The sequence below is a fragment of the Salmo salar genome, chromosome 01 (genome assembly GCF_965601325.2).
Source record: "Salmo salar chromosome 01, fSalSal1, whole genome shotgun sequence".
Taxonomy (NCBI): Eukaryota; Metazoa; Chordata; class Actinopteri; order Salmoniformes; family Salmonidae; genus Salmo; species Salmo salar.
This window is the reverse complement of record NC_138291.1, coordinates 28,787,656-28,814,326: the sequence shown is the minus strand read 5'-3', so window position 1 is coordinate 28,814,326 and position 26,671 is coordinate 28,787,656. Positions and strand designations below refer to the sequence as shown.

The 26,671-nt window shown below is 42.7% G+C and overlaps 1 protein-coding gene across 1 annotated transcript; it reads left to right on the top strand.

The window, feature by feature from the left end:
- Nucleotides 1–415: 415 nt before the first annotated feature.
- LOC106593515 (snake venom vascular endothelial growth factor toxin) lies at nt 416–21,794 on the top strand. Its single transcript, XM_014184890.3, has 7 exons — nt 416–1,015; nt 16,530–16,566; nt 18,332–18,528; nt 18,644–18,723; nt 18,863–18,892; nt 19,084–19,146; nt 19,274–21,794. Exons 1-7 carry the CDS (start codon nt 947–949, stop codon nt 19,293–19,295), a joined length of 498 nt encoding a protein of 165 aa, XP_014040365.2. The 5' UTR covers nt 416–946; the 3' UTR covers nt 19,296–21,794.
- The last annotated feature ends 4,877 nt before the right edge of the window (nt 21,795–26,671 follow it).

Here is a 26,671-nt window from a genome sequence, read left to right as displayed (position 1 = left end):
AGATTGGAGAGGATTTATAGTTTGACAGTGACTGCCAAAGAACATAGTGTCCTTTCTAATGAAAATGTCATCAGTGACACTCATTCTGTATGTTGGCAAATTTGTAATGTCTACATCCTAACAGCCTGACAATTAGGGACCATTTTAGTCTCCCTAAACAGTGACATATGGTTGAGAAGAGCCTGAACTGTCCAACAAATGTCAAAGGTTTCATACAATTATCAAGAAGCTGGGGCTATGAATGGAAAACTCTACCCCATAAGGAAACAGCATATACTGTACCTCCACGAGTTCTATTAAGTATTTCCAAGGAGGAGAGAAGGAGGAGTGTATCAAGGCTAAAGGGAGATGGAGGGAAACCAGAGGGGAGGGGATTTAAATGGGCAACATGTTGAGAGGCAGTGAGAGGCAATTAATAGCAAGTATGTCACTTTACCGAGGAAATGAACAGAGCAAGAAGACCATTCAGATTATCCAGGTTACAAAGTGTGACAGCTGGCTCCTCGTGCACTTTTTGAATGTATATATAATTACAACTTTTGGAAAGATATTTATAGATTTATGGACTTGCTGATTTGGTAGACACGTTCTTCTTAACATATATTTTGTTTTTGTAAGCTACTTTAAAAAGGAAAAAATATTACTGTATTTTTTTTGTGTCTATTTGTTTTTTGCATATTAAATTACACAAATGCATATCAACGTACTTTCTGAGAGCATTGTTCTGTAGCCTGATCAACTCGTCAGGTTACACTTATCCCGCATGACGATGCGCTCATTGCCTCACGATTGTTGAAGAAGGAACGAGCGAGAAGCGTCTCCTCTGCAATTTATTCTGTGGACTGGAGGGTTATTACCAGAATCTCCACGCCGCTTATCTGCACGTTGGTGGATTTCGCTTGCATTGTAAAACTTCATCATCTGGCCTTCTGACAAGAAACACGAAATGAAACCCTTTGCCTCGTTTGTCATCCAGATTGCGGTGACGCTCCAACTTCAGCTTTCACCTGCTCAGGTATGTTATGCTTCAATATGCTATACAGAACTCAGTACAAATGTTCTAATCATTTTCATTTTTATTCAAGATACGATTCATAGCCCAGGCTATCCAGTTTATTGCGATATACCAATACGGCATATGATTGGCCCATATATTTGAGGATAGGCCTAATAAATTATTATTTGTGTGATTATAATGACAATTATGATTATAGTTATTCATATTATTAATAGGCTAATATTAATAATATCTATATATGTTTTATTACACTGGTATTGACATATCAGATTAGCCTATCTATGAACTTTACGAACACTTCTTTCTAACAGGCTCAGCAGAAGCCTTTCAGACCACTATGTGTGATGGCTCATTGTGTCTTGATACTATGATCCCTTTTTGAACTCGTGCCATGCTGAAACAGTTGAGTCATGAGGTGGAACGTGACAAACTGCATCCCTCTCTGACTCAGACATGAGAGGTTTTCACAGGGTTTCCAGGCTAATTGAAAAACTTTATGAATGATATGCAGTAATGGATATCTTCAGCATGTTCATTGATTTCTTTATGAACTGTTCAGATGAAACTCTGCCTGTCTCTGACTACTCTCTCTGTCCCTCAGCCTAATTAATTTCATTTGCCAATTTCAGAGTTAGAAAAGAAAACCATTGTCTTCAAATGTCCACCTCCAGGAAGGCAGGGGAGGTATGAGTATCAGAGCCTGGTATTTCTGTTAGATGTTTAGAGACTTGGCAATGTCACTCTGGTCAAAATGGCAGGAAAGTGCAGTAACACGAAATTCACCTCTGCACTTTTCACCTCACCTGCTACAAGCTGTAATTGTCTCTCCATCTTTCCTCTCAGCTTGACAACTGGAGAATGCACAATAATGATTGTGTGTGCGTGTATTCGTGTGTGTCCTCTGTGACTATACAGTATACTTATTATCACAAAGCTCGTCTGTGTTTTCTGCCTTGGCGTTGCCAGACTTTAGCCTTAGTCCCAAAATGTATGGCAATACATTTTCCCAGAACTGATAGTGAGGCCCCATTCAAAGTCTTGTACCATGCTGCAATAACACTTGTAAGTGGACGTGCCACCGGACATTGGCATATGTGTTCCTGCATCAGAGAACCCATTCAGTCTCTCTCTTCCTCTTAAGGTGAGCAATTGCTGGCTCTGTCTAAACTGCAGCTAAGTCCCTGGCCTCTCATGTTTAATGCAGAGCAGGTCGCCTCCCAGGGCCCATTCACAACCATTGTCTCACTGTTCATAGACTGACTCTGCCTATTGGTCTGAATGGCATTGCAGTGGCTACCCTGTGCCAGCAGGCGTTGTGTGAATGAGGAGACTTGAGTTTCACTGCACTGAGACTCAGCTGTGCTTGAAGCATGGGGCGACCAGAGCTGCACGTCCCTCTGGGTTTTCCATGCAGAACAGAGCCCTGGGTCAGAACTCAGAGGGAGAGACTGGCTGGCTGGCTACTACAGGAACAGGAGTCAGTAGGAGAGTGGGAGTCTGGGAGGCCAGAAGAGAGGCAGAGGCAGGGGCAGCTGAGAGGCAGGGGCAGAGGAGAGGCAGAGGAAAGGCAGAGGAGAGGCAGTGGCATAGGAGAGGCAGGGGCAGAGGAGAGACAGGGGCAGAGGAGAGGCAGAGGAGAGGCAGGGGCACAGGCAGAGGAGAGGCAGGGACAGAGGAGAGGCAGAGGCAGGTGCACCGGAGAGACAGGGGAGAAGCAGAGGCAGGGGCAGTGGAGAGGCAGGGGCAGAGGAGAGGCAAGGGCAGGGGAAGAGGAGAAGCAGGGGCAGCGGAGAGGTAGAGGCAGGGGAAGCGGAGAGGCAGGGGCAGAGGCAAAGGCAGGGACCGCCACATCATAAATACTAATCCACATGGTCAGCTCATGGCCTGCTTAGTCAAAACATGAGGGGTGAGAAAATCCAGCTCTCACGTATCAGGTTAAGCTGGTGTCCGCATTTTGGAGACAGATGGGGAATGTAAACTACACAAGCATGAGATACATCATACAGTAAACGAAACCTTTAGAATAAACACTGAACAAATATATAAATGCAACATGTAAGGTGTTGGTCCCATGTTTCATGAGCTGAAATAAAAGATCCCAGAAATGTTCCATACGCACAAAAATATTATTTCTCTAAAATTTTGCGAACAAATTTGTTTACATCCCTGTTCGTGAGCATTTATACTTTGCCAAGATAATCCATCCACCTGTCAGATGTGGCATATCAAGAAGCTGATTAAACTACATGATCATTACACAGGTATACCTTGTTCTGGGGACAATAAAAGGACACTCTAAAAGGTGCAGTTTTGTCACACAGCACAATGCAACAGATATCTAAAGTTTTGAGGGAGTGTGGAATTGGCATGCTGACTGCAGAAATGTCCACCAGAGCTGTTGCCAGAGAATTGAATGTTAATTTCTCTACCATAAGCCGCCTCAAACAGCGTTTTAGAGAATTTGGCAGTACGTCCAACCGGCCTCACAACCGCAGACCACGTGTATGGTGTTGTGGGGGCGAGCAGTTTGCTGATATCAACGTAGTGAACAGAGTGCCCCATGGTGGCGGTGGAGTTATAGTGTGGGCAGGCATAAGCTCTGGACAACGAACACAATTGGATTTTATCTATGGCAATTTGAATGCAAAGAGATAGCGTGACGAGATCCTGAGGCCCATTGTCGTGCCATTCATCCGCCACCATCACCTCATGTTTCAGTATGATTCATTATGTTGCGTGTTGCGTTTATATTTTTGTTCAGTGTATACTTTATCTCACTTCTCAATGTCACCTTGCTATACTGTACTACATTAAAACAATGCTCTTCTGGGAGAGGGCCTGGATGGAATTCTGTTAAACTTCTGCCCTGCTAATGCTGAATACAGTCAATGCTGTTATAGGGGCTGCCGGGGAAATCCTGAGTGTTTATCCACAGTGATGTAGTGTTGGTCCAGTTTATGTTTCCAGATCACCGCAAAATTGTCAGATGAGTATAAAACCATCTTCCTGCAGTTATTCCAATATAAGGCATTTTACTTACCCTTTTAGGAGTCGCGATATGCTGCTTTGACATGCAGCAATAAATTATTTCCAGACGTCTCACACAGTAGCCAAAGTAGGATTATCAGCATTTTCTCCTTCTTCCCCATCCCACACACTTCATGATGAATTCATCATATGCAGCATTCCTAGGGAACTCCCTGCGTTAGCTCTGAGGATAACAATCAGATCATAATGTGTCTTTTTGCACGTCTTCATCTAACCAGAAACATTCAATCTTACTGAATGTGACGTGTCACTTGAGTACCATATCTGGATGGACTCTGGGTAATGGCCTATTTGAGCAAGCTTAAACAAGGTACCAAAACTTAAACAAAGTGTTTATGCTTTGGACACAGTATGCTGTTTGAGGTCATCCTCAATAGGGTTAGCTAGGATACACTGAGTGGAGAGAGTCATTCTGCTTATGTGAAGAGGAGGACTGGGATGTAGGTATCTACCCTGCTGGGCCCACAGTAAACCATTCTTCAGGCAGGCCAACCAGAATGGAAAAGCAAACATTAGCCATGTGGTTGGGGAGACCATTTATAAATGTCCCTCTCCTGCTCTGGCTCTTTCAGGCTGGAGTGTTTCTCCTCTCTGAAATATACACTCTTAATTGATGATGATGGTTTCTCGTCAGTGTCGTGGCTGCCACTGTTGACAAAGTTTTTTTTTATGACTCTCACTGTGACTCCTGTCCAATATGAGAGTTGAGGCTGACTGGGCCATGAAGAGAAGTGTTTACAAACCTGGGCCAATTACTCATCCTGCTCCTTTCGTATGAACAAAGGCGCATTAAAAAGGAACTTGTGCCGTGCTTGACTGTGTAACCGGTATGAAATGGCTAACTAGTTAGTAGTACTTGCTAGTAGCGTTCAATCGGTGACGTCACTCGATCTGAGAGCTTGTAGTCATTTTTTCCTTGCTCTGCTTTTGTGGAGTTATCATTAATGATGCTTCGTGGATGACCGTTGTTAATGTGTTCAGTGTGCCTGGTTTAATCCCAGGTTGGGGCAAGGACAGGGACAGAAGCCAACCTGTCACAAGTGCTGGTGTGAGTGAATGTGTGTCTGACTGTCTGTGCTTCTCTGTGTGTGCATATGTTTAAGTGTGTACTTTTGTCAGCGATCCATTTATTAGAGCCAGTCAGAGTTGTAGATGGGTTATCTCAATACAGTCAGGGTGGGTTTCCCTTTTGAACAGTGGTGGCCTGGCTGTCTCACTGTCTGATGATCATCCCGTCATCAACCCCCTCTTTCATAAGGTACACATTCCCCATGTTTGCTATCCACCAGTTGTGTTGCTCACATTCCATATATTTTCTGCTCTGTCTTTCCTGTTGTATGCATTATTAGCACTTACTGCCCTGGGCACAGAGATGGAGGGTACTGACGGTGGTGAGTGTAAAATAACAACAGCAGCGCTGTGTGTGTACCAGCACTGACATCCTGTCTGCACTAGCTGCATTCACACTAAGGACCAATGACTGCACTTCAATCGGCCTGCTGCCCTGACAGTAAGACAGTTTTCAACACCTACTAACAAAACCATGGGAATGGTCTCAATGATGTTGCTTTCCTTATAACAGATTCTCTATGAGGATGGTTGGATGTGGATGAGGAAGTAAGAATTTCACAACAGTGGTGGCTTTTTCATAATGTTCTCCTCTATAGTTGATTATCTGTGCATTAAAAGCCTCTATGATGAAGGAACGGGTGCAAGACTGTTCCACTGTCTCCATTCCAAGAAGAGGGTTTGTGTTAGATGATAATTTCCCTCCTTGTTTACCTCATTTGACTCTGTGAGAGAGTGCAATCCTCTGATTTGGGGGAAGATCTTTATCATAACATTTCACAGTTGATTCATTTCCCGAGCGTCCCTGAGCTGGAGCACAGAGGAAAGCATGGCCTCCAGTGCCCGGTGCTGTTAGTGTGAGTGAGTGAGTGAGTGAGTGAGTGAGTGAGTGAGTGAGTGAGTGAGTGAGTGAGTGAGTGAGTGAGTGAGTGAGTGAGTGAGTGAGTGAGTGAGTGAGTGAGTGAGTGAGTGAGTGAGTGAGTGAGTGAGTGAGTGAGTGAGTGAGTGAGTGAGTGAGTGAGTGAGTGAGTGAGTGAGTGAGTGAGTGAGTGAGTGAGTGAGTGAGAGTGAGGAGATTATTCTGTACAGGTGTCTCCTTTACATCAACACTCGGAGCAAAACAATATTTGAGTCTGACCATCTGTGTCACATACAGCCAATTACCCCGGCCGATACTGAAGAGATGCAGCTATTTATACACTGGCACTGTGGTAGCCGACACAGCCAGGCCACAAAGTAAACACCTGAGACTTCAGATGACACAGCAGACAACTGGTCACACTCTCTCTCTAGGATCACAAACTCAAAATCATGCACACAGGCATGCACATACACACACACACGCACGCAGATCAATTCCACCTTTCTCTAACTCCCTCCTCATGTGAGCTCATGTGATCCAGACTAAGTGAATGAGCATACCAGACTGTTTGGACATACAATGGCAGGGAGCTGCTGCCTGTCATGGCTGTTGTAGTTGCTACGTTGTTATAGTGACAAAGAGCCCCCTTTTACTCCTCTTTAGTTATAAATACCCATCCCAGGGGAGAAGTGCAATCACAATCAGGAAATATGGATTTCTCCTTCCTCCTACGGAGGGGGGTGGGGGGGAGCGGTGGCGCTCAGGGCAGCAGTCCACTCACCAGACTTTAATCTCCCATCTGGCTGTAATTTACTATGGTTTACACAGGGTGTACACCATTTACTGTAATAAGGACCACAATTACCGCTGGTCAGCCTTATCTGAAGATGTGTGTGTGTGTGTGTGTGTGTGTGTGTGTGTGTGTGTGTGTGTGTGTGTGTGTGTGTGTGTGTGTGTGTGTGTGTGTGTGTGTGTGTGTGTGTGTGTGTGTGTGTGTTCTAGCGTAAATATGGAATGTATGGGGGAAATGAGCTCTAAAACATCATTTAATACGTTTAAATAGGCCTTTACAGCATTTAACACATTTAAATAGGCATTTACAGATGTAGGATCTTAATGTTAGCCAGTTTGCTACAGTAAGAAAAACAATCCTGCAGCAACAGGAAATGTGAATTATATTATTATTATATAATTAATGGACAATTTTCTAGAGGTTGATACATTTTTCAAGGGAAAATGAAGTCTGAAATTTCAAAGTGGAAATTACAAACTTCAGAAGCCTCTTTAAACCTCAAATACTTTGCAAAACCTCCCTCCTGCAACAGGGTGATCAAATTAAGATCCTACCCTGTACCTATAGAGCTAATTTTCTTGTAGGTTGCACCCAGTAAACTACTGTACTACCAGTAGATTCCATTTTAAAGGTTTTGGTTTTCAGAGCAGTGTTTTTCCAGACAGTAATCCCACCCTTCATCAAATTAATACATCACAACCCATTAGCAAAACATACAGTAGGGTTTTAGGTTTCTCCCTACAGATGTTGGATCTTAATTTGAGCCCGTTTGCCACAGCAGAAAAATAATCCAGCAGCAACAGGAAATGTTAATTATGTGGATGTGCATCATTTTTGTATGGGTTGATACATTTTACGTTCAAGTCTGGAAAGAGGAAATTACAAACTTTAGAATACTTTTTCAATCTTGAATACACTACAAGTTTACATTTACATTTTAGTCATTTAGCAGACGCTCTTATCCAGAGCGACTTACAGTAGAGTGCATACATTTTGATTACATTTTTACTGGCCCCCCGTGGGAATCGAACCCACAACCCTGGCGTTGCAAGCGCCATGCTCTACCAACTGAGCTACAGTGGAAGTATGCATTTCCTGCTTTGCAGGAAAGATCTCATCAACAAAAGAGTGATCAAATTAACATCCTACATCTGTAACTGGATGTTTATGTTCCTAAAACACACCATAAACCAGCTGCTCTCCCCCTCCTCCCCCTCCTCCATTAATACTTTTCCATTATGACAAGCCCAAGAAGCACTACTCCTTAATGAGTTGATTTTTGGCTCTCCAGTTTTTTTAATGATCTTACAATGTTTATATTTCACCTGTATCCTAAAATGTATCCTGAATATGCTGCATATACTGCTGAGATATTTCCATGTGTGTTCAGTCGGTGTTGGTTTAGTGGGGTTTGGGGAATGCTCTCTGATCATGGAGTTATGATCTGACCATCCTAGAGCTCCAGCTGGACAGTGTCAGACCCACAGGGGGGCTGCTGTCATTGGGGCTATGTTCACCTAATATATACAAAACAGAGTGCTACTCTCCCTTTCAGCCAGTGGCGATGGATACGGCCTTACACCGACTCATTGATGAGCCTCGTAATTCATTTTATAGTCATGGATTTGTGGAATCCAATGTTTAAGAGGAAATGCTCATAAGGAAAAAATACCCGCTTAATAAGGGAATTAATACTCAAAAGTAAAAAAAATGGTTTATCTGTTTCTTGTTTTGCTAGTGTGGTCTCAAGTTTAGAGGCAGGCTCACCATTCAGCAGGAGACCTACAACATGACACAGTTCCAGGAGGGTAGTTTCTGAGCTCCACTGGACTGGGTCCTGAGGTGGGCGTGGGATGTTGGCTGGTTTTTCCCTAGCCCCCTAACCCCTACACTCACTGACCTGCAACACATCCAAGGCCTGTCAACCCACAATGGCATTGCCACAGATTCAGAGCAACTTCAATTGTGCCTGGCCTTTCCCCCTTCCCTGTCCCTTTCCTTGAAAAAGCTTAGGTGAAAGACATAGAAGGAATATGATCCCTTCTGTCCTGTGTCTTTTCTGCACTGTAATGAGACATACTATCACTGTGATATTTTGGGGCTGGTGTGTGTCTGTTGAATATCAACTGCCATTTTTGCTTTCACTCCCCTATCAAGACTGACATGGGTGAAGATGTCCTGATTGTCCCAAGCGGGCCTGTTACTATACTATCTCTTTCTAGTTTCTAAGTCTGGCTCTTCTGTCCTGTGATGTCTGGCCAGCTCACACTGTACTGTAGCAGTTTGACAGTCCAACAGGAGATGAGACAGACAGACAATGTAATCAAGTTCAGTGTAACCTCCACCATTACAATCACTCTCAGGGGAGGAAGAGGTCTTGTCTATTTGGACATGCTGCTATGCTATTAAGTCTTTGATGTGTGTTATGAACAGGAATGTGATTTGATTTGGCGAAACCGCTTGCAGGGCTCATAAGAGGTTATACACAGGGCTGTTCCTAAGCAATATTATCCCATTTCATGGGACTTTTCATCTTAAAATTTTTCAAATGTCATAGTTATTGCCACAGTCTCCCATTAACTCCTGGACCTCTCAGTGCAAGGAATCAAAATAAGTAGTGTTTGTCTGTAGTTCAGTCATTATGTACCAAGTTGTTGCGATTCATGTGGTTGTAATCATCAGTTCAGTCATTGCAATAAACTAACAGGGCATCTCCGCATCTCATCTGAGACTCACATCTAAAAGTCATTAATGACAATTTTTGTTTAGTCTCCATTTAATTTTATTTTTGCTCCTTAAACTTCCTCTCTGCCTCCCACATATGGCTTGGAGAGAGGAGGTTAACAATGACACGTCTCAGCTGTGTGGGAGTCAGGACAGAGAAGAGTTATGTAGTGTGTGGAGCATGCGCCACCAGCACAGGGCACGGAGCGTGCAGCCCAGGCAGGCCCTCATGTCTGACCCAGGGAGGGAGGGAACACACAGCAGCTAGAGTTGTTTCATAACGCAGGAGAGAGGGCGAATCAGATGCAGGAGAGAGAGTGAATCATTTCAAAGTATTTGTGTGTACTCTAAAGTTGGGTATCAGGCCTGTTCTGAACAATACCTAAGAGAAACCTTTCCGGACACATTACATTAGCAGTTACAGATACCCCTTACAGTGAAGTGCACCAGTGTCCTGTCAGAGGGAGCAGTTTAGTATAGAGTACAGTAGCACTTAGCACTTGATAAACGGATGTGAAGAGATTACCATGCAAACCTCTCCAGCAAATACAGGGCAAGGCATAGAAGGGCTGAGATGGGCTGGAGGAGCTTGAACCCTGCTACACCTTCAGCATGTAGTCAGACAGTGAGAATGGCCTTTCTCTGGGAGCCCTCTGGCCCAACACCAGCCCATTGACAGACAGACAGACCCCCTCCAGCATCCAGCCCATTGACCGACTCCATTGGCAAGTTTCCATCTGAGATTTACCCCAGTGTTTTACGCAAAATACTGACTTTTCTGTTTCCATCTACGTGTCTCACTGGGCCATGGCTCTGGCGGACTTGCTCACACTTGGGGCTAAAGCCAAGCCACTGTACTTTTCAGCTGTCATTTACATAACAATGGCTAACTGTGAACTTTAACATCTTCTAACAAAATAATTGTCTTGATGATGCAGAGATTGTTGATTCGGCTCGCCCCAAGTCTTTAGTGTCACACTCCTGTTGAAAACATAAAAACACTAGAGCTTACATTAACATAAAACACTGGCGACCCACTGGTGCTGGGTAAGTCTTAGGTGGAAGTGCAGCACATGAGTGCTGTATTAGGCCTACTGCTTCTAAAATCTCCATGGAATTGATATAGAATTCTCTTCTGATATCCCTATGGGACACAGGTCAGCTGTTCAATACCTATTACTACAGCACATAAAAATGTAGGCTATGGTCTTATTCTACGTGTCACATCTGCTCCTGCAACGCCCTCTACTGCTCATCCTGTGAGTCCTTGACCTGCCGCCACTACCCCTGTACTCTCTCCCTCTCCCTCTCCCTCTCCCTCTCCCTCTCTCTCTCTCCCTCTCTCTCTGTGTGTGTGTGTGATTGTGTGGGTGGAGACAGGTGTGCTGGAGTAAGAGCAGATCCCCACCAGCTGCAACCTGTTCCATAATCAAGACCTCTACAAATACTCAGCTCTGCCACTTCTATGCCGCCAGATCGTAATCTCTGCTCAGTCAGTCTGTGTTTCGAGCCGATTGTTACTATTCAGATCCTGTTATCCTGTTGTGCCTGTTTCCCTGCCTGGCGCTGTTTTCCTCTCTGCTACAGTTCTGCCCGCTCTGACTCTGGTCCCTGTCTCCTGTCCCACGTCTCGTCATCCTGCTACTCTGTCCTGGATTCCCCACTCTACTACTCCCTTGGATTCCCCCCGGACCTGCTTACCCTGTCTCAACCCCTCTCGCTCCAGCCTCAGCCTCTGAATCTAGTTTCCAGCAACCCACCTGAGCTTCCCCTGACCTGCACTCCATCTTCCCCGTGTTCCAATAAATACCTTGGTTACTTCATCCCCGTCTTCTCGTCTGAGTCTACTCTTGGGTTCTTCTGTTTCACTCCGCGTAACACTACGCCAAGGGGGTCAATTTATATGCCTCAGACAAGCTGTGGGAATGAGACATACAGTAGATATTTAGAAGCTGTGGTAATCCCAGAGTGAGAGAAGACTAAGAACAGTTTCCCAGTTTATACTAAGTAATTTTGCAATCAGACAAGGGCCAGTATTTTTTGAACCTGAATCATCTACCAAACTCTTCTCACATCCTCAGACACACACACACACACGAAGTAAGGAGTTGTTACGTAAGGATCCTCATGCAGCCCTGCTAATCTGCCAAACATTTGTGGGCAGCTTGCTCTCCTGCTCACAGCCACAGATGGTGCTGAGAGGCACTGGTGGACTTACCATAAGGCAGAAGATGCAATTGCATCAGGTCTCACATAATCACATTTTATTGGTCACATACACATACAGTGGGGCAAAAAAGTATTTAGTCAGCCACCAATTGTGCAAGTTCTCCCACTTAAAAAGATGAGAGAGGCCTGTAATTTTCATCATAGGTACACTTCAAGTATGACAGACAAAATTAGAAGAAAAAAAATCCAGAAAATCACATTGTAGGATTTTTAATGAATTTATTTGCAAATTATGGTGGAAAATAAGTATTTGGTGAATAACAAAAGTTTATCTCAATACTTTGTTATATACCCTTTGTTGGCAATGACACAGGTCAAAAGCTTTCTGTAAGTCTTCACAAGGTTTTCACACACTGTTGCTGGTATTTTGGCCTATTCCTCCATGCAGATCTCCTCTAGAGCAGTGATGTTTTGGGGCTGTCGCTGGGCAACACGGACTTTCAACTCCCTCCAAAGATTTTCTATGGGGTTGAGATCTGGAGACAGGCTAGGCCACTCCAGGACCTTGAAATGCTTCTTACGAAGCCACTCCTTCGTTGCCCGGGCGGTGTGTTTGGGATCATTGTCATGCTGAAAGACCCAGCCACGTTTCATCTTCAATGCCCTTGCTGATGGAAGGAGGTTTTCACTCAAAATCTCACGATACATGGCCCCATTCATTCTTTCCTTTACACGGATCAGTCATCCTGGACCCTTTGCAGAAAAACAGCCCCAAAGCATGATGTTTCCACCCCCATGCTTCACAGTAGGTATGGTGTTCTTTGGATGCAACTCAGCATTCTTTGTCCTCCAAACACGACGAGTTGAGTTTTTACCAAAAAGTTGTATTTTGGTTTCATCTGACCATATGACATTCTCCCAATCCTCTTCTGGATCACCTAAATGCTCTCTAGCAAACTTCAGATGGGCCTGGACATGTACTGGCTTAAGCAGGGGGACACGTCTGGCACTGCAGGATTTGAGTCCCTGGCGGCGTAGTGTGTTACTGATGGTAGGCTTTGTTACTTTGGTCCCAGCTCTCTGCAGGTCATTCACTAGGTCCCCCCGTGTGGTTCTGGGATTTTTGCTCACCGTTCTTGTGATCATTTTGACCCCACGGGGTAAGATCTTGTGTGGAGCCCCAGATCAAGGTAGATTATCAGTGGTCTTGTATGTCTTCCATTTCCTAATAATTGCTCCCACAGTTGATTTCTTCAAACCAAGCTGCTTACCTATTGCAGATTCAGTCTTCCCAGCCTGGTGCAGGTCTACAATTTTGTGTCTGGTGTCCTTTGACAGCTCTTTGGTCTTGGCCATAGTGGAGTTTGGAGTGTGACTGTTTGAGGTTGTGGACAGGTGTCTTTTATACTGATAACAAGTTCAAACAGGTGCCATTAATACAGGTAACGAGTGGAGGACAGAGGAGCCTCTTAAAGAAGAAGTTACAGGTCTGTGAGAGACAGAAATCTTGCTTGTTTGTAGGTGACCAAATACTTATTTTCCACCATAATTTGCAAATAAATTCATTAAAAATCCTACAATGTGAATTTCTGGATTTTATTTCTCATTTTGTCTGTCTTAGTTGACGTGTACCTATGATGAAAATTACAGGCCTCTCTCATCTTTGTAAGTGGGAGAACTTGCACAATTGGTGGCTGACTAAATACTTTTTTGCCCCACTGTATTTAGCAGATGATATTGCGGGTGTAGTAAAATGCTTGTGTTCCTAGCTCCAACAGTGCAGTAGTATCTCACAGTTCACAACAATACACACACATCTAAAAGTAAAAGAATGGGGCCTCATGAGCTGGGCGTACATAGCGTCCGAACGGTTTGTGCTACACACTAATATGATGACCCCTCTATGGAAAGATGAGACTCTCACAAACACGATGGTGCTCTATGACACTCGTGTCACGGGACTCGTCTGAAGGTAATCCAGTACCGTGCCAAATTTTTTGTGGAAGTGAATAGGGCGTTTCCATGTAAAAGTTAGACAGGTATTTCCACTTTTAAATTTCTTTCTGAGCTTTCTTATACTATATCTCTCAGATATAGAACACTTCTAGAGACCCCTCTTGAGGCCCCTGTGCCTGGGGCCTCCAAATCTCCAAGTATGCCCCTGCCAAGAGGCTGCCTTATTGTGTCCAGACTCAAGGCTTACCCCAGGCTCGGAAAATCCACAGCAAATCCTCCCAGCCCCACCACACACCAAAAGGCAAGCCAGTCCTGGGCCAAAAAGCCCTTGTGATGTGGTGGAGTGGAACCCCTCCCAAACCACATGAAAACCCAAGCAAAAGAAAGGCCCAAATCATATGCCAATTAACTCTGGGAAAGGATTTATAGAATGACCTCCGCATTTGGTGGACAGGGTATAAAGACATTAACTTCTATGTGCTAGGTGGGACGCTATCCAGTGAAATATCAGGGCGGCAAATTCAAAAACAACAAAATGTCATAATTCAACTTTCTCAAACATACAACTATTTTACACCATTTTAAAAATACACTTCTCCTTGATGTAACCACATTGTCTGATTTCAAAAAGGCTTTACAGCGAAAACAAAACATTAGATTATGTTAGGAGAGTACATAGACAAAAATAATCACACAGCCATTTTCCAAGCAAGGACATGTGTCAATAAAACCCAAAACACAGCTAAATGAAGCACTAACCTTTGACGATCTTCATCAGATGACACTCCTAGGACATTATGTTACACAATACATGTATGTTTTGTTCGATAAAGTTCATATTTATATCCAAAAACAGCATTTTACATTGGTGCGTGATGTTCAGAAAATGTATTCCCACCAAAACGTCCGGTGAATGTACACATCAATTTACAAAAATACTCATCATAAACGTTGACAAAATATATAACAATTATTTAAAGAATTATAGATAGACTACCCCTGGATGCAACCGCTGTGTCAGATTTTAAAATAGCTTTACGGAGAAAGCACATTTTTCAATATTCTGAGTACATAGCTCAGCCATCACGGTGAGCTATTCAGACACCCGCCAAGTTCAGGGCAACCTTAACTCAGTATTAGTATTAGAAATATTCTCTTACCTTTGCTGATCTTCGTCAGAATGCACTCCCAGGACTGCTACTTCCACAAGAAATGTTGTTTTTGTTTGAAATAATCCATATTTATGTACAAATACCTCAGTTTTGTTCGTGCGTACAGATCACATATCCAAAGGCATAACGCGCAAGCGCGGAATGAGAGACGAAAAGTCAAAAAGTTCCATTAGCGTACTTAGAAGCATGTCAAACGCTGTTTAAAATCAATCTTTATGGTATTTTTAACATAGAATTGCGATAATATTCCAACTGGACAATAGCATATTCATTCAAGAAGAAAAAGAAGAAACGGCGTGCTCGCATGACCGCGCATATCCAATCCCTTTGTTGCCAGGCAGACCACTCAATAACTGAGCTCCTATTATCTGCCCAGTGACAGGAGAATGCTCAAACCACTTTCTGAAGGCTTTAGACAGCCTTAGGAAGTGCAACGTCACCCCACAGACACTGTAGCTTCGATAGAGAATCAAAAGAAGAACTACAATTCTCAGACTTGTGTGCAGAATATCAGGAGATACTGGGAGAACTACCAGGTTTGAGGGTTTCTGTGCTCCCTGCTTGTGACTTTGTAATATCTCTTGTATCTCTGTAATGTCTCCTGATGTTGAGCAGAGATCCTGAACCCTCCACCTCTTCACCTACAGCTCAGGCCTGGCTGCCACAGGAAACTGAGAGGCACTTAGGAGGAAGTGTGCATGTCAGGCATCTGCTGTCACGATAACAGATGGATTATCATTATGAAAGCTGGACAGGCATTCCTTTTCCTTCACATTGTTTGGACATATTTGGCTGACGGCAGCAAACCCCTGACAGCTACTATCCTCACTATCTGACTTATTCTGGTCCACAGCAAGAAGGAAGGCATTTCTGTGATGATCAGTAGGTGTCAAAAACAGACCTCAATGCATTATTCCATCTGAGTGTGTGTCTTTGCTTGTGTGCTGTTTTTTTCCATTGTAGGCTATGGTAACTGTTGGACCAGCATTGTAACACACACAGTAGTTGGGTGGATACTCAGACAGTGTATCAAAAATAATTGTCATCGGGTACTCATCACAGAAACTCAAAACGGGTGTAGATGACAAATTGAGGAAGCATGTTGTTGGTCGCCTGTCTGTCCAGTGGTCCTGCTGGAGGATATTTGACCAAATGGAGATTTCTCTTCCTGAGCTCATAAGATGGAGTCACCCAGAGGTTTTGTGTTATTGCAGCTCTATGAGAAATGCATACTGTTTATCATTGGATGATGGGAAAAATGAAGACAGAGGGGGAAGCAGAGGGGGAAGCCGCCAATGGGAAAATAAATAGAGAGCTGAATCTTACACCACAGGAAACACGTTTTTAACTTGAACAGTTGGATGTGCTGTATAAGAGACTGGATCTGGTGCTTGCCAAACAGAGTTTCCCGTTGAAGGATTCATGAAAAAGCTGCTCCATCCCCGTCTCCTTGTATTTCCAATCTTAACCACTAGAGGACATAGCTGTATTACAGTAAAGTCAGGCCAATACATTGGGGTGTTACTGTATGAAACTCTTTCCAGAACTGTAACTATCAAAGACAAGCATAATGTTTATGTGTAGCTTCTGGCAGCGCAGTAGATCTTCCAAGTCCCTATATATTATCTGTGATGGCTGGAAAGTTTTATTTGTCAAATAAATTATAGTGTCCAGGTGCTTTTTTAAAACCCTTAAGTCGTTGTCTGTTTTGTTTTACAGATTACGCCCTCATCCAGCTCAAACAGCACAACTGGAGGTAAGAATTTTCTCTGCATTTCTACTACACAAATGAGATAATGGTGATCATATATTTCAAAGCAACATATATTTCATGATTGATGTGTGAGAGTCTTCTGCATTAAAGAGTAGCCTACAGGTGTTCCCGAATATCCATTTTTGGTTTACAGACATTGTATTCCTACAAGCTGTGGTTATTAGTTCTGGGATCCCCATACCACCGCTCCGTGTTGTTCTGTATGGCAAAAGAGACCTTAGGTAATCAAGGACACCCATCCATGCAGCTTGTCTAGCTGACAGACAGATGAAAGAGAAGCTGACGCTCACTATTTTTACAGCCCACATCCTCCTGCCCTAAACCATGGGGTGCTTTCCCCTTATCGTCTTCCCTTGCTGCATAGCCATTTAGTACAGTGAGAGATGTCAATGATGAAAGACACAAAGTACCACAGCACTCTCTGTAGCTTGTTTTCTCTCAAACCCCTGAATCAGAATCGATTCACCTATTAGCAGTGTAAATATAGGTATTGTTGAACGGCTTTAAGGAATGCACCTTGATTACGGTGGAGGAAGTCAGGTCACTTAATCAGCTCTGAGGGTTGAGAGTTCAGGGTTGAGGGGGTAAGTGAGGACAAGCAGCTAGGGTTTACCTAAGGTCACTGTGTTCCCCCAGCTGTCAGAAGAGGTAATGCAGGGGCTGATGAATGAGGTACCGGGGACACCCCTTTCACACGCTTCCTCACTCCCTCTCTCCCCACTATACTGTAAATCGTTGCACTTATAGTCTGTTAGGAGGATAGAGAAAAACAGCAGGAAAAAAGCAAGACAAGACACTGACAGAGAAGTGTGGGGAAGTTATGGTTAGACCAATGATGGGCCTTTAGAGCTGTATGATGCCGCCATAACCCTGTCTCTCTCCCCACCTCCTCACCACATCTCCTTCACCCCTCCCTGGCCTGTCTGCTTTTATAAACAGCTGTTGTGGTGCCGGGCTCCATGCGGTGACCCCAGGGTCAGCCAAATCCCAGAGGTGCCTGGGGGGCAGCTCAGCTCTTCTCCAGGCAGGTTCTGTTCATAGACATTTTTCCACCGTTTGTTTTCTCTTTCCTCTCTGTTTGTTCTGGCAGAGTTGGGCCCTGTTTTTCTTTCCTGACGATGCTATGGGGACACTTTCACACATATGCTCCCACAGGAAAGCTTGTATTACACAAACAATTTTTCTTAAAAATGATAACAGGATACACACCAGGCACATGACATTTTTTTTTTATGTTTCAGCAGCAATATTTGATGAGTGTCCTGAATCTATTTTAAACGATTTGCAGATGGCTCTGTTTTTGCCCTAGTGGTTGCAATAACGTAGACAGTGAGTAGAGTACATTACGGCCAAAAAAACTGTAAAGCAGACAGGGAAATATAAAGGAAGCTGAAAACACACACACATAACTCAGCCAGCTGGTGTGAAAACTCTGCTCGTTGAATTGCACAGTGTTATATGAGACCGGGCTAATGAGGCACACTGTAATTGTGCAAGTGTGCGTCTGTCCCGCCTGAAGAGTGTTGAAACTGGTAATCCCCTCTACGTGCAGGTTCAGCACCAGCCATCTCTTCTCTGGTCCAGATCCATCCGGCTGGGGAGCTGCCAGGAGGCAGGAGTGGATGTGGTTGGGGCATCCAGGACTCTGTACAATGGCTTTATGAGCTCATCACCTCTATTCATATGACCTGTGATGGACAGCTGTCTCACCATCTCTCCTCTGTCCTCTCTCTCTCCTCTCCCCCAGTGTTAACGTTCAAGGAGGTGTGGGGTCGTAGTTTCTGCCGGACCATAGAGAAGCTGGTGGAGGTGGTCCAGGAGTACCCCGGGGAGGTGGAGCACATCTATAGTCCCTCCTGTGTGCCCCTGGTGCGCTGCGCTGGTTGCTGTGGCGATGAGAATCTGGAGTGCCATCCTACTCAGACCTCTAATGTCACCATGCAGGTAATAGGGCTCGTCCCTTCTGAGGATGGCTGCCATGTTGTGAGATCATCAGTGTATTATATTTGCATGCCAGGACAAAACTTTTTTTTTTTCAACAATTTGTCTTAATTCTCAGCTGTTGAAAATCAAGCCAGGGGAACAGGGTCAAGAATACGTTGAGATGTCTTTTGTGGAGCACCAGACATGTGAATGTAGGTAAGAGACAAAAAGACTTCCTGCTTTGGTAATAATAATTTTGGTCATGTAAATCAGTTGCATTGTAATATGATCTTATGTGAAATGATATGACTGAGTTTTATATAATTAATCTGTGTTGTTCATATTTCATTCTCAGAATCAGGAAGGCTGTGGTGAAAAGTGAAAGGTGAGCATAGCAATTGTCATAATGTCCATTGTAAAGTTTGAGAGTGGGACAGAAATCTTGCTGTCTCTATAACAGTTGATACAAGCATTTCGCTACACTCGCAATAACACCTGCTAACCATGTGTATGTGACCAATAAAATTTGATTTGATGTGATTTAGTTGAGCTCATATTGCTGATGTCTTTCTGCAGCAGGAGACAAAGAGGAAGAGGAAGAAAAAGAAAGGAGAGACAGAGAGTGAAAGATTGTGACAGGTGAGTAATGATGTCTGGAAAATGAAGAAAAAAATCTGTCCATCGACCACACATTACCCCTTCTACTTCCATGTACATTAATAATGCCCAACATTTTAATGTGTCATCTATCTTGTTTGTGTCCAAGGTGTCAGCCCCCTCGCAGGTAACTGCAGTAGCAGCCCTACACCTGTTGCAACCGGCATCTCTATTTATTCTCTGCCCAGCGTTAACAGTATCAAGAGTCTTCTAAACACAATACTGTGTCTTTCTGCACCTAGAGACTCAATCAGCTGGGTTGTTATGGTGACTGACAGGCCCTCCAGCCTAGGGGAGTTTTTCTGACTTAAGTTCTACAGGAAGCACATGTTGTTGGGTGAAAAAAACACCTTGGTGACAACTGACCTGACAGATGTTTCTGTGAAGCGGTGCAATGGAGGACCAAACATTTTAAGGTTTTAGACTAACAATCATGATGGATATGATTGGCATTATTACATGATTATTATTGTTTAGTGTTGTTTTTTATTGCTGTGGTTGTTTTTGCTGGTGATCCCATTTAAAAATAATAGGTCTACTTATGAATAAATGTTCTATTCATGAAATTGCAATGTTGTTTTAATAAATCTTTAGGACTAACTGACTAACCAAATACTTGTGGTCCTCTCATGGCACGTAGGTTCCTAAGTAGACTAGCAACTCGTTTTCCCAACTGAATGAGTCATATTTAACTTTTTGTCTTGGGGTATAAATCTTTGTACAATCATACATGGACTATGGATTAGTACAGTTAGTGCAAGCCTTCAGGGTTGGGTAAATTACTTTCTCATTGTAATCTGTTACAGTTACTAGTTACTGGTCCAAATTTGTAATCAGTAACGTAACTTTTGGATTACCCAAACTCAGTAACGTAATCTGCGTCCCATTAAAAGGCATTAGAAGAAGACAAAAATGATCCATCAAACGCATTTGGTGTGTCATCATAGTGGTCTCTGACTTGTAGACAGACTCTCTAAGGAACAAACTTAAACTTCCACCTTGTTTCAATTTTGAATTGAATGTCATTGAGAAAACAGAAAGGTATAATTTACATATCCTTTCTGAATTTAAAGTAATCCAAGAAGTAATCATCTAGTTTTTCAAAAGTATCTGTAATCGGATTACAATATTTTTGCTGGTAGCTGATTACAAGTAAAAAAAAATGTAATTGGATTGTGTGTAATCAGTTACTCCCCAACCCTGCAAGCCTTAGGTGGAGACCAGGATGTACTGAGCGCTCAGTAGACACTGCAGCAGTAACAGGACTATACTAGTAGAATATCTCCCTCCAGTGGTTACAGAGGGAATTTTCAGAGTAATGTATTTACATAAAAGGCAAAGGTTTGTTTAGTATTAAGTCACAGGAGGCTGCTGAGGGGAGGACGGCTCATATGGCTGGAATGGAGTGAATGGAATGGTATCAAACACATGGAAAACGTGTTTGATGTGTCTGATACCATTCCATTTATTCCTTCCCAATTAAGGTGCCACCGACCGCCTGTGGATTAAGTATATAATGATATTATTGATATAATAGGTACATTTATATGTCTATGGTCTTTTTTTCCATATGACAATGTGTTGGTATGCCTCTGTGAGTTTGTACTTTTAGGGAATTAAATAGTGACATCATAAAAGGACTACGAAATCGACGTACATGTAAGGTTATGCAATATACTGTAACATACACATCGTATCATTCATCTTAGTGCTAAAAAACCTGGCACCAAGTCATTGACCATGTAGCATAATAATGAATAACTCCAAAGCAAGTAGACCTACCCTCCAGTATCAATGTAAGGAGCTGCGTTAGAACGAGCTGCGTTAAACCAACTTAAGCAACTTACTGGTTGCTGTGAAAAGGACCATATCAACTCTGTTAATATTTTAACCTGCTGATCAAGACCCTCAGACTAGGTGGGCTCCTTGTTTCTCTATTTCATTTATAGGCCTGTAACTTCTGCTGTCGTTGTTATTCCTTGACTTATGGCGTCATTGTGCCTTTCAGACTTGTTTGTCATTAAGAAATGCAGTATGTCAAAATACAATGGATGTTTCTGATTGTCTCACAACTGAACCAAAGAATAAAATGAGTTGCTGCTCTTGGGGTTTCAATGTTTTCTATTCCCCTCTCATCCTCTCACCTATCTATCAAATATTGCAAATCATTTTACAGTCTACACACTAATCCAGTACACTATCACATCGCCCTCCACTGTGGTAGGTCTGTCTTTAACATGACTTTCATTCTGGCCTTTTTGTGTATTGTTCGTTGAAATAAAGAAGTGGCACGTGTGTGGGTTGATGTGTACATGTGCAGGACTATGAATGACGTTGAACACTTGGGAGAGGACAATTGTTTCATCGTTTATGCTTGTTGTGTATTTTTTTAAACCACTTGAGGACTAAGATCTCAAATGTCATGAAATATGACCAAGAACAAATTTGCTCCGGAGAAGTGTACTGCACGCCTATCCTTTTTATCTCAAAATAAAATCTGTGATGTTGTAATCAATCATGAAAAAGAATATGCCCAAACATCTGAGTGAATATTATATATTGTAAATAGATATGGATATATTATAACTGTGAAGCGTGTGCAACAGTTAATAAAGAAATATATAATTGTCTTATGTGGCTAAAATATCATTTTTTGGGGTTGTTGTGATAAACCCTTTGTTGGGAGGGTGGAGCGTGTGCGTGCGTGTGTGTGTGCGTGTGTGCATGCGTGCGTGTGTTTGAGAGAGAGAGATGGAGATATAGAGAGATGTTGATCACAGCTCAATCTGTTTTGAATTATAGTACCAGTCAAAAGTTTAGACACCTACTCATTCAAGGGTTCTTGTTTATTTTGACTATTTTCTACATTGCTGAATAATAGTGAAGACATCAAAACTATAAAATAACACATATGGAGTCATGTAGTAACCAAAAAAGTATTAAACAAATCAAACTATATTTTATATTTGAGATTCTTCAAAGTAGCCACCCTTTGCAAAGTGTATTTGTATTTGTATTTATTAAGGATCCCCCCCATTGCCAAGGCAGCAGCTACTCTTCCTGGGGTCCAGCAACATTAAGACAGATATATACACAATTTGCAATATGACATGACGCTACATTTCATAACACTTTTCACAACACATTGTGTTCCCTCAGGCCACTACTTTACTACCACATATCTACAATACAAAAATCCATGTGTACAGGTGTGTAGAGTGCTTGTCTTATCATGTGTATGTGTGTCTGTGCCTGTGTGTGTCTCTTCATTTACATTTTAGTCATTTAGCAGACGCTCTTATCCAGAGCGACTTACAGTAGTGAGTGCATACATTTCATACATTTTTTTCCCGTACTGGTCCCCCGTGCAAATCGAACCCACAACAGTGGTGTTGCAAACACCATGCTCTACCAACTGAGCCACACAGGACCACAATTGAGCCACAATATCTTCACAGTCCCCACTGTTCTATAAGGTGTATTTTTATCAGTTTAAAAAAAATCTGATTCTACTACTTGCATCAGTTATCTGATGTGGAATAGAGTTCCTTGTAGCCATGGCTAAATGTAGTACTGTGCGCCTCCCATAGTCTGTTTTTGATTTGAGGACTGTGAAGAGACCTTTGGTGGCATGTCTTGTGGGGTATGCATGGGTGTCCGAGCTGTCTGCTAGTAGTTTAAACAGACACCTCGGTGCATTCAGCATGTTAACACTTCTTACAAAAACAAGTAGTGATAAAGTCCATCTCTCCTCCACTTTGAGCCACGAGAGACTTACATGCATATTATTCATGTTAAATGTACACGGTGAGCTAAGTCCCCTTTGTGGCACCTGACCACACGACTGAACAGTAGTCCAGGTGTGACAAAACTAGGGTCTGTAGGACCTGCCTTGTTGATAGTGTTGTTAAAAAGGCAGAGCTACGCTCCCCATTTTAGCTACTGTTGTGTCAACATGTTTTGACAATGACCTCAACTTGCTCAATTTCCACATTATTTATTGCAAGATTTAGTCGAGGATAAGGGTTTAGTGAATGATTTTTCCCAAATACAACGCTTTTAGTTTTTGAAATATTTAGGACTAACTTATTCCATGCCACCCATTCTGAAACTAACTGTAGCTCTTTGTTAAGTGTTGCAGTGATTTCACTCGCTGTAGTAGCTGACGGGTATAGTGTTGAGTCATCTGCATACACAGACACTCAAAGCCAGTGGCATGTTGTAAGTAAAGATTGAAAAAAGTAAGGGGCCTAGACAGCTGCCCTAGGGAATTCCTGATTCTACCTGGATTATGTTGGAAAGGCTTCCATTAAAGAACACCCTCTGTGTTCTGTTAGACAAGTAACTCTTTTCCACAATATAGCAGGGGGAGTAAAGTCCAACAAAACAGCTCCCACAATATGTTTTAAAATCAATTTCTCTCAGCCAATCATCAGTAATTTGTGTAAGTGTCGTGCTTGTTGAATGTCCTTCCATATAAGTGTGCTGAAAGTCTGTTGTCAATTTATTTACCATAAAATAGCATTGTATCTGGTCAAACACAATTTTCTCCAAAAGTTTACTAAGGGTTGGTAACAGGCTGATTGGTCAGCTATTTGAGCCAGTAAAGGGGGCGTTACTATTCTTGGGTAGCGGAATTACTTTTGCTTCCCTTTCTAGTAGGCTTAAATTGAAGATATGGCAAATAGGAGTGCAATATCGTCCGCTATTATCCACAGAAAAAAGCATTTAAGTAATTGGCAATATTAGTTGGTTTTGTGATGAATGAGCCATCTGATTCAATGAATGATGGAGCTGTTTGCCTTTTTGCCAAAAATTTAATTTAAGGTGCTCCAAAGCTTTTTACTATCATTCTTTATATCATTTATCTTTGCTTCATAGTATAGTTTATTCTTCCTTTTATTCAGTTTAGTCACATGATTTCTCAATTTGCAGTACGTTTGCCAATCGGTTGTGCAGCCAGACTTGTTTACCATTCCTTTTGCCTCATCCCTCTCAACTATACAATCTTTCAATTCCTCATCAATCCATGGGGATTTATCAGTTTTTACAGTCATTTTCTTAATGGGTGCATGCTTATTAGTAACTGGAATAAGCAATTTCATAAATGTCTCAAGTGCAGCGTCTGGTTGCTCCTCATTACACACCACAGATCAACAAATATTACTTACATCAACAACATAGGAATCACCACAAAACTTATTGTATGACCTCTTATAAACTATGTTAGACCCAGCCTTTGGAATTTTGGTTTTCCTAGATGTGGCTACTATATTGTGATCACTACATCAATGGATTTGGATACTGCTTTAAAGAAAATGTCTGCAGCATTAGTAAAGATGTGATCAATACATGTTGATGATTTAATTCCTGTGCTTGTTGTAACTACCCTGGTAGGTTGACTGATAACCTGAACCAGATTGCAGGCACTGGTTACAGTTTGAAGCTTTTTCTTGAGTGGGCAGCTTGTAACTGATAACTAACTTGCAACTAACTAGTAACTAAAGAAAATGTAACTTTATGGCAATGATAATCATTTTTGGGACCAAATTATAAAGATTGTCTAAGTACACCAGACATTAGAGTTGTGTATATTTTAAATTGTTTTAAATACATTAACCAATGAGAAGCGATTGGGAAGAACTCTTAGATTTCATTGGTGATCTTATTTAATCAGACAATATTTTAGCTAGCCTAGCATTATGTCCTCTTCAGTATTTGTCGGTCTACTAGAGCAGCGTTAGATTGTATATTACTCACTGTGATACTTCAGAGGGCTGTACATAAAGCTTTTGTATTATTATTATTATTATTATTATGTAGATCTAGTGAAATAAGGCTTCGTTGATGATGCTATTTATTTTTAACCTAACTTTGAATTTTGACAACATCAAGAACTGAATCGAGTAAAGTTAATCACATACATTTGAAGTCAGAAGTTTATATATACCTTAGCCAAATACATTTAAACTCAGTTTTTCACAATTCCTGACATTTAGTCCTAGTAAAAATGCCCTGTCTTAGGTCGGTTAGGATCACCACTTTATTTTAAGAATGTGAAATGTCAGAATAATAGCAGAGAGAATGATTTATTTCAGCTTTTATTTATTTCATCACAATTCCAGTGGGTCAGAAGTTTACCAACACTCAATTAGTATTTGGTAGCATTGCCTTTACATTGTTTAACTTCGGTCAAACATTTTGGGTAGCCTTCCACAAGCTTCCCACAATAAGTTGGGTGAATTTTGGCCCATTCCTCCTGACAGAGCTGAGGTTTGTAAGGCCTCCTTGCTCGCACACGCTTTTTCAGTTCTGCCCACACATTTTCTATAGGATTTAGGTCAGGGCCTGGTGATGGCCACTCCAATACTGTCACGTCCTGACCAGTATAAGGGTTAATTGTTATTGTAGTTTGGTCAGGACGTGGCAGAGGGTATTTGTTTTATGTGGTTCGGGGTGGTGGTTGATTTAGTAGGGCATTTGATTTATGTATTCCGGGGGTTTTGGGCACTGTGTTATGTTTATGTATTTCTATGTTTAGTCTAGTGAATCTGTTTCTATGTTTAGTTAATTGGGGTAGGGACTCTCAATTGAAGGCAGGTGTTGTCTATTTTCCTTTGATTGAGAGTCCTATATATTAGGGTGTGTTTGTAGTTGTGGGAGATTGTTTCTTGTTTAGTGTGTGTGAGCCTGACAAGACTGTTTTGTTGATCGTGAGTTCGTTGTGTTTATTATTTTGGTGTTCACTTTTGAGTTAAAATAAACTTCAAGATGAGCATCCACAATTCTGCTGCATTTTGGTCCTCCTTTCCCGATGACAACCGTGACAGAATCTCCCACCACAAACGGACCAAGCAGCAGAGGAAGGAGCAACAGGTGGACTGGAAGGAGCAGAGGGAATTTGAGTTGGAGAAATGGACATGGGAACAGGTTATGGCCGGAGAGGGCCCATGGAAAAAATGGAGCAAAGACCGGGAACGCTACCGAGGAACACGACTGGCGATTAAGCCAGAGAGGCAGCCCCAATACATTTTTTTGGGGGGGATATGGGTAGTTTGGCGGGGCAAGTTTGGAGCCCCAGGCCAAATCCCCGTACTTTTTCTGGGAAGCCAGTTAATGGACAGGTCTCGTGCTTCGGGGTAATGGGTTCTATGGCGAGGCCAAGTATTTAGGCCGGTACGTGTTATACCAGCGCCCCGCATTTACCAGGGGGTAGTGGGCATCCAGCCAGAAAAGGCGATGCCAGGTTTGAGCTCGAGACCGCCAGTAAGCCTCCACGGTCCAATATATCCTGTTCCCGCTCCACGCACTAGCCTGGAGGTGCGTGTTCCCAGTCTGGCACGTCCAGTACCAGCACCACGCACCAGGCTTCCAGTGCGTCAGCCCAGTCCGACTCGTCCTGTTCCCGCTCCCCGCACTAGCCTGGAGGTGTGTGTTCCCAGGCTGATAGCCCCAGTACCAGCACCACGCACCAGGCTTCCAGTGCGTCAGCCCAGTCTGACTCGTC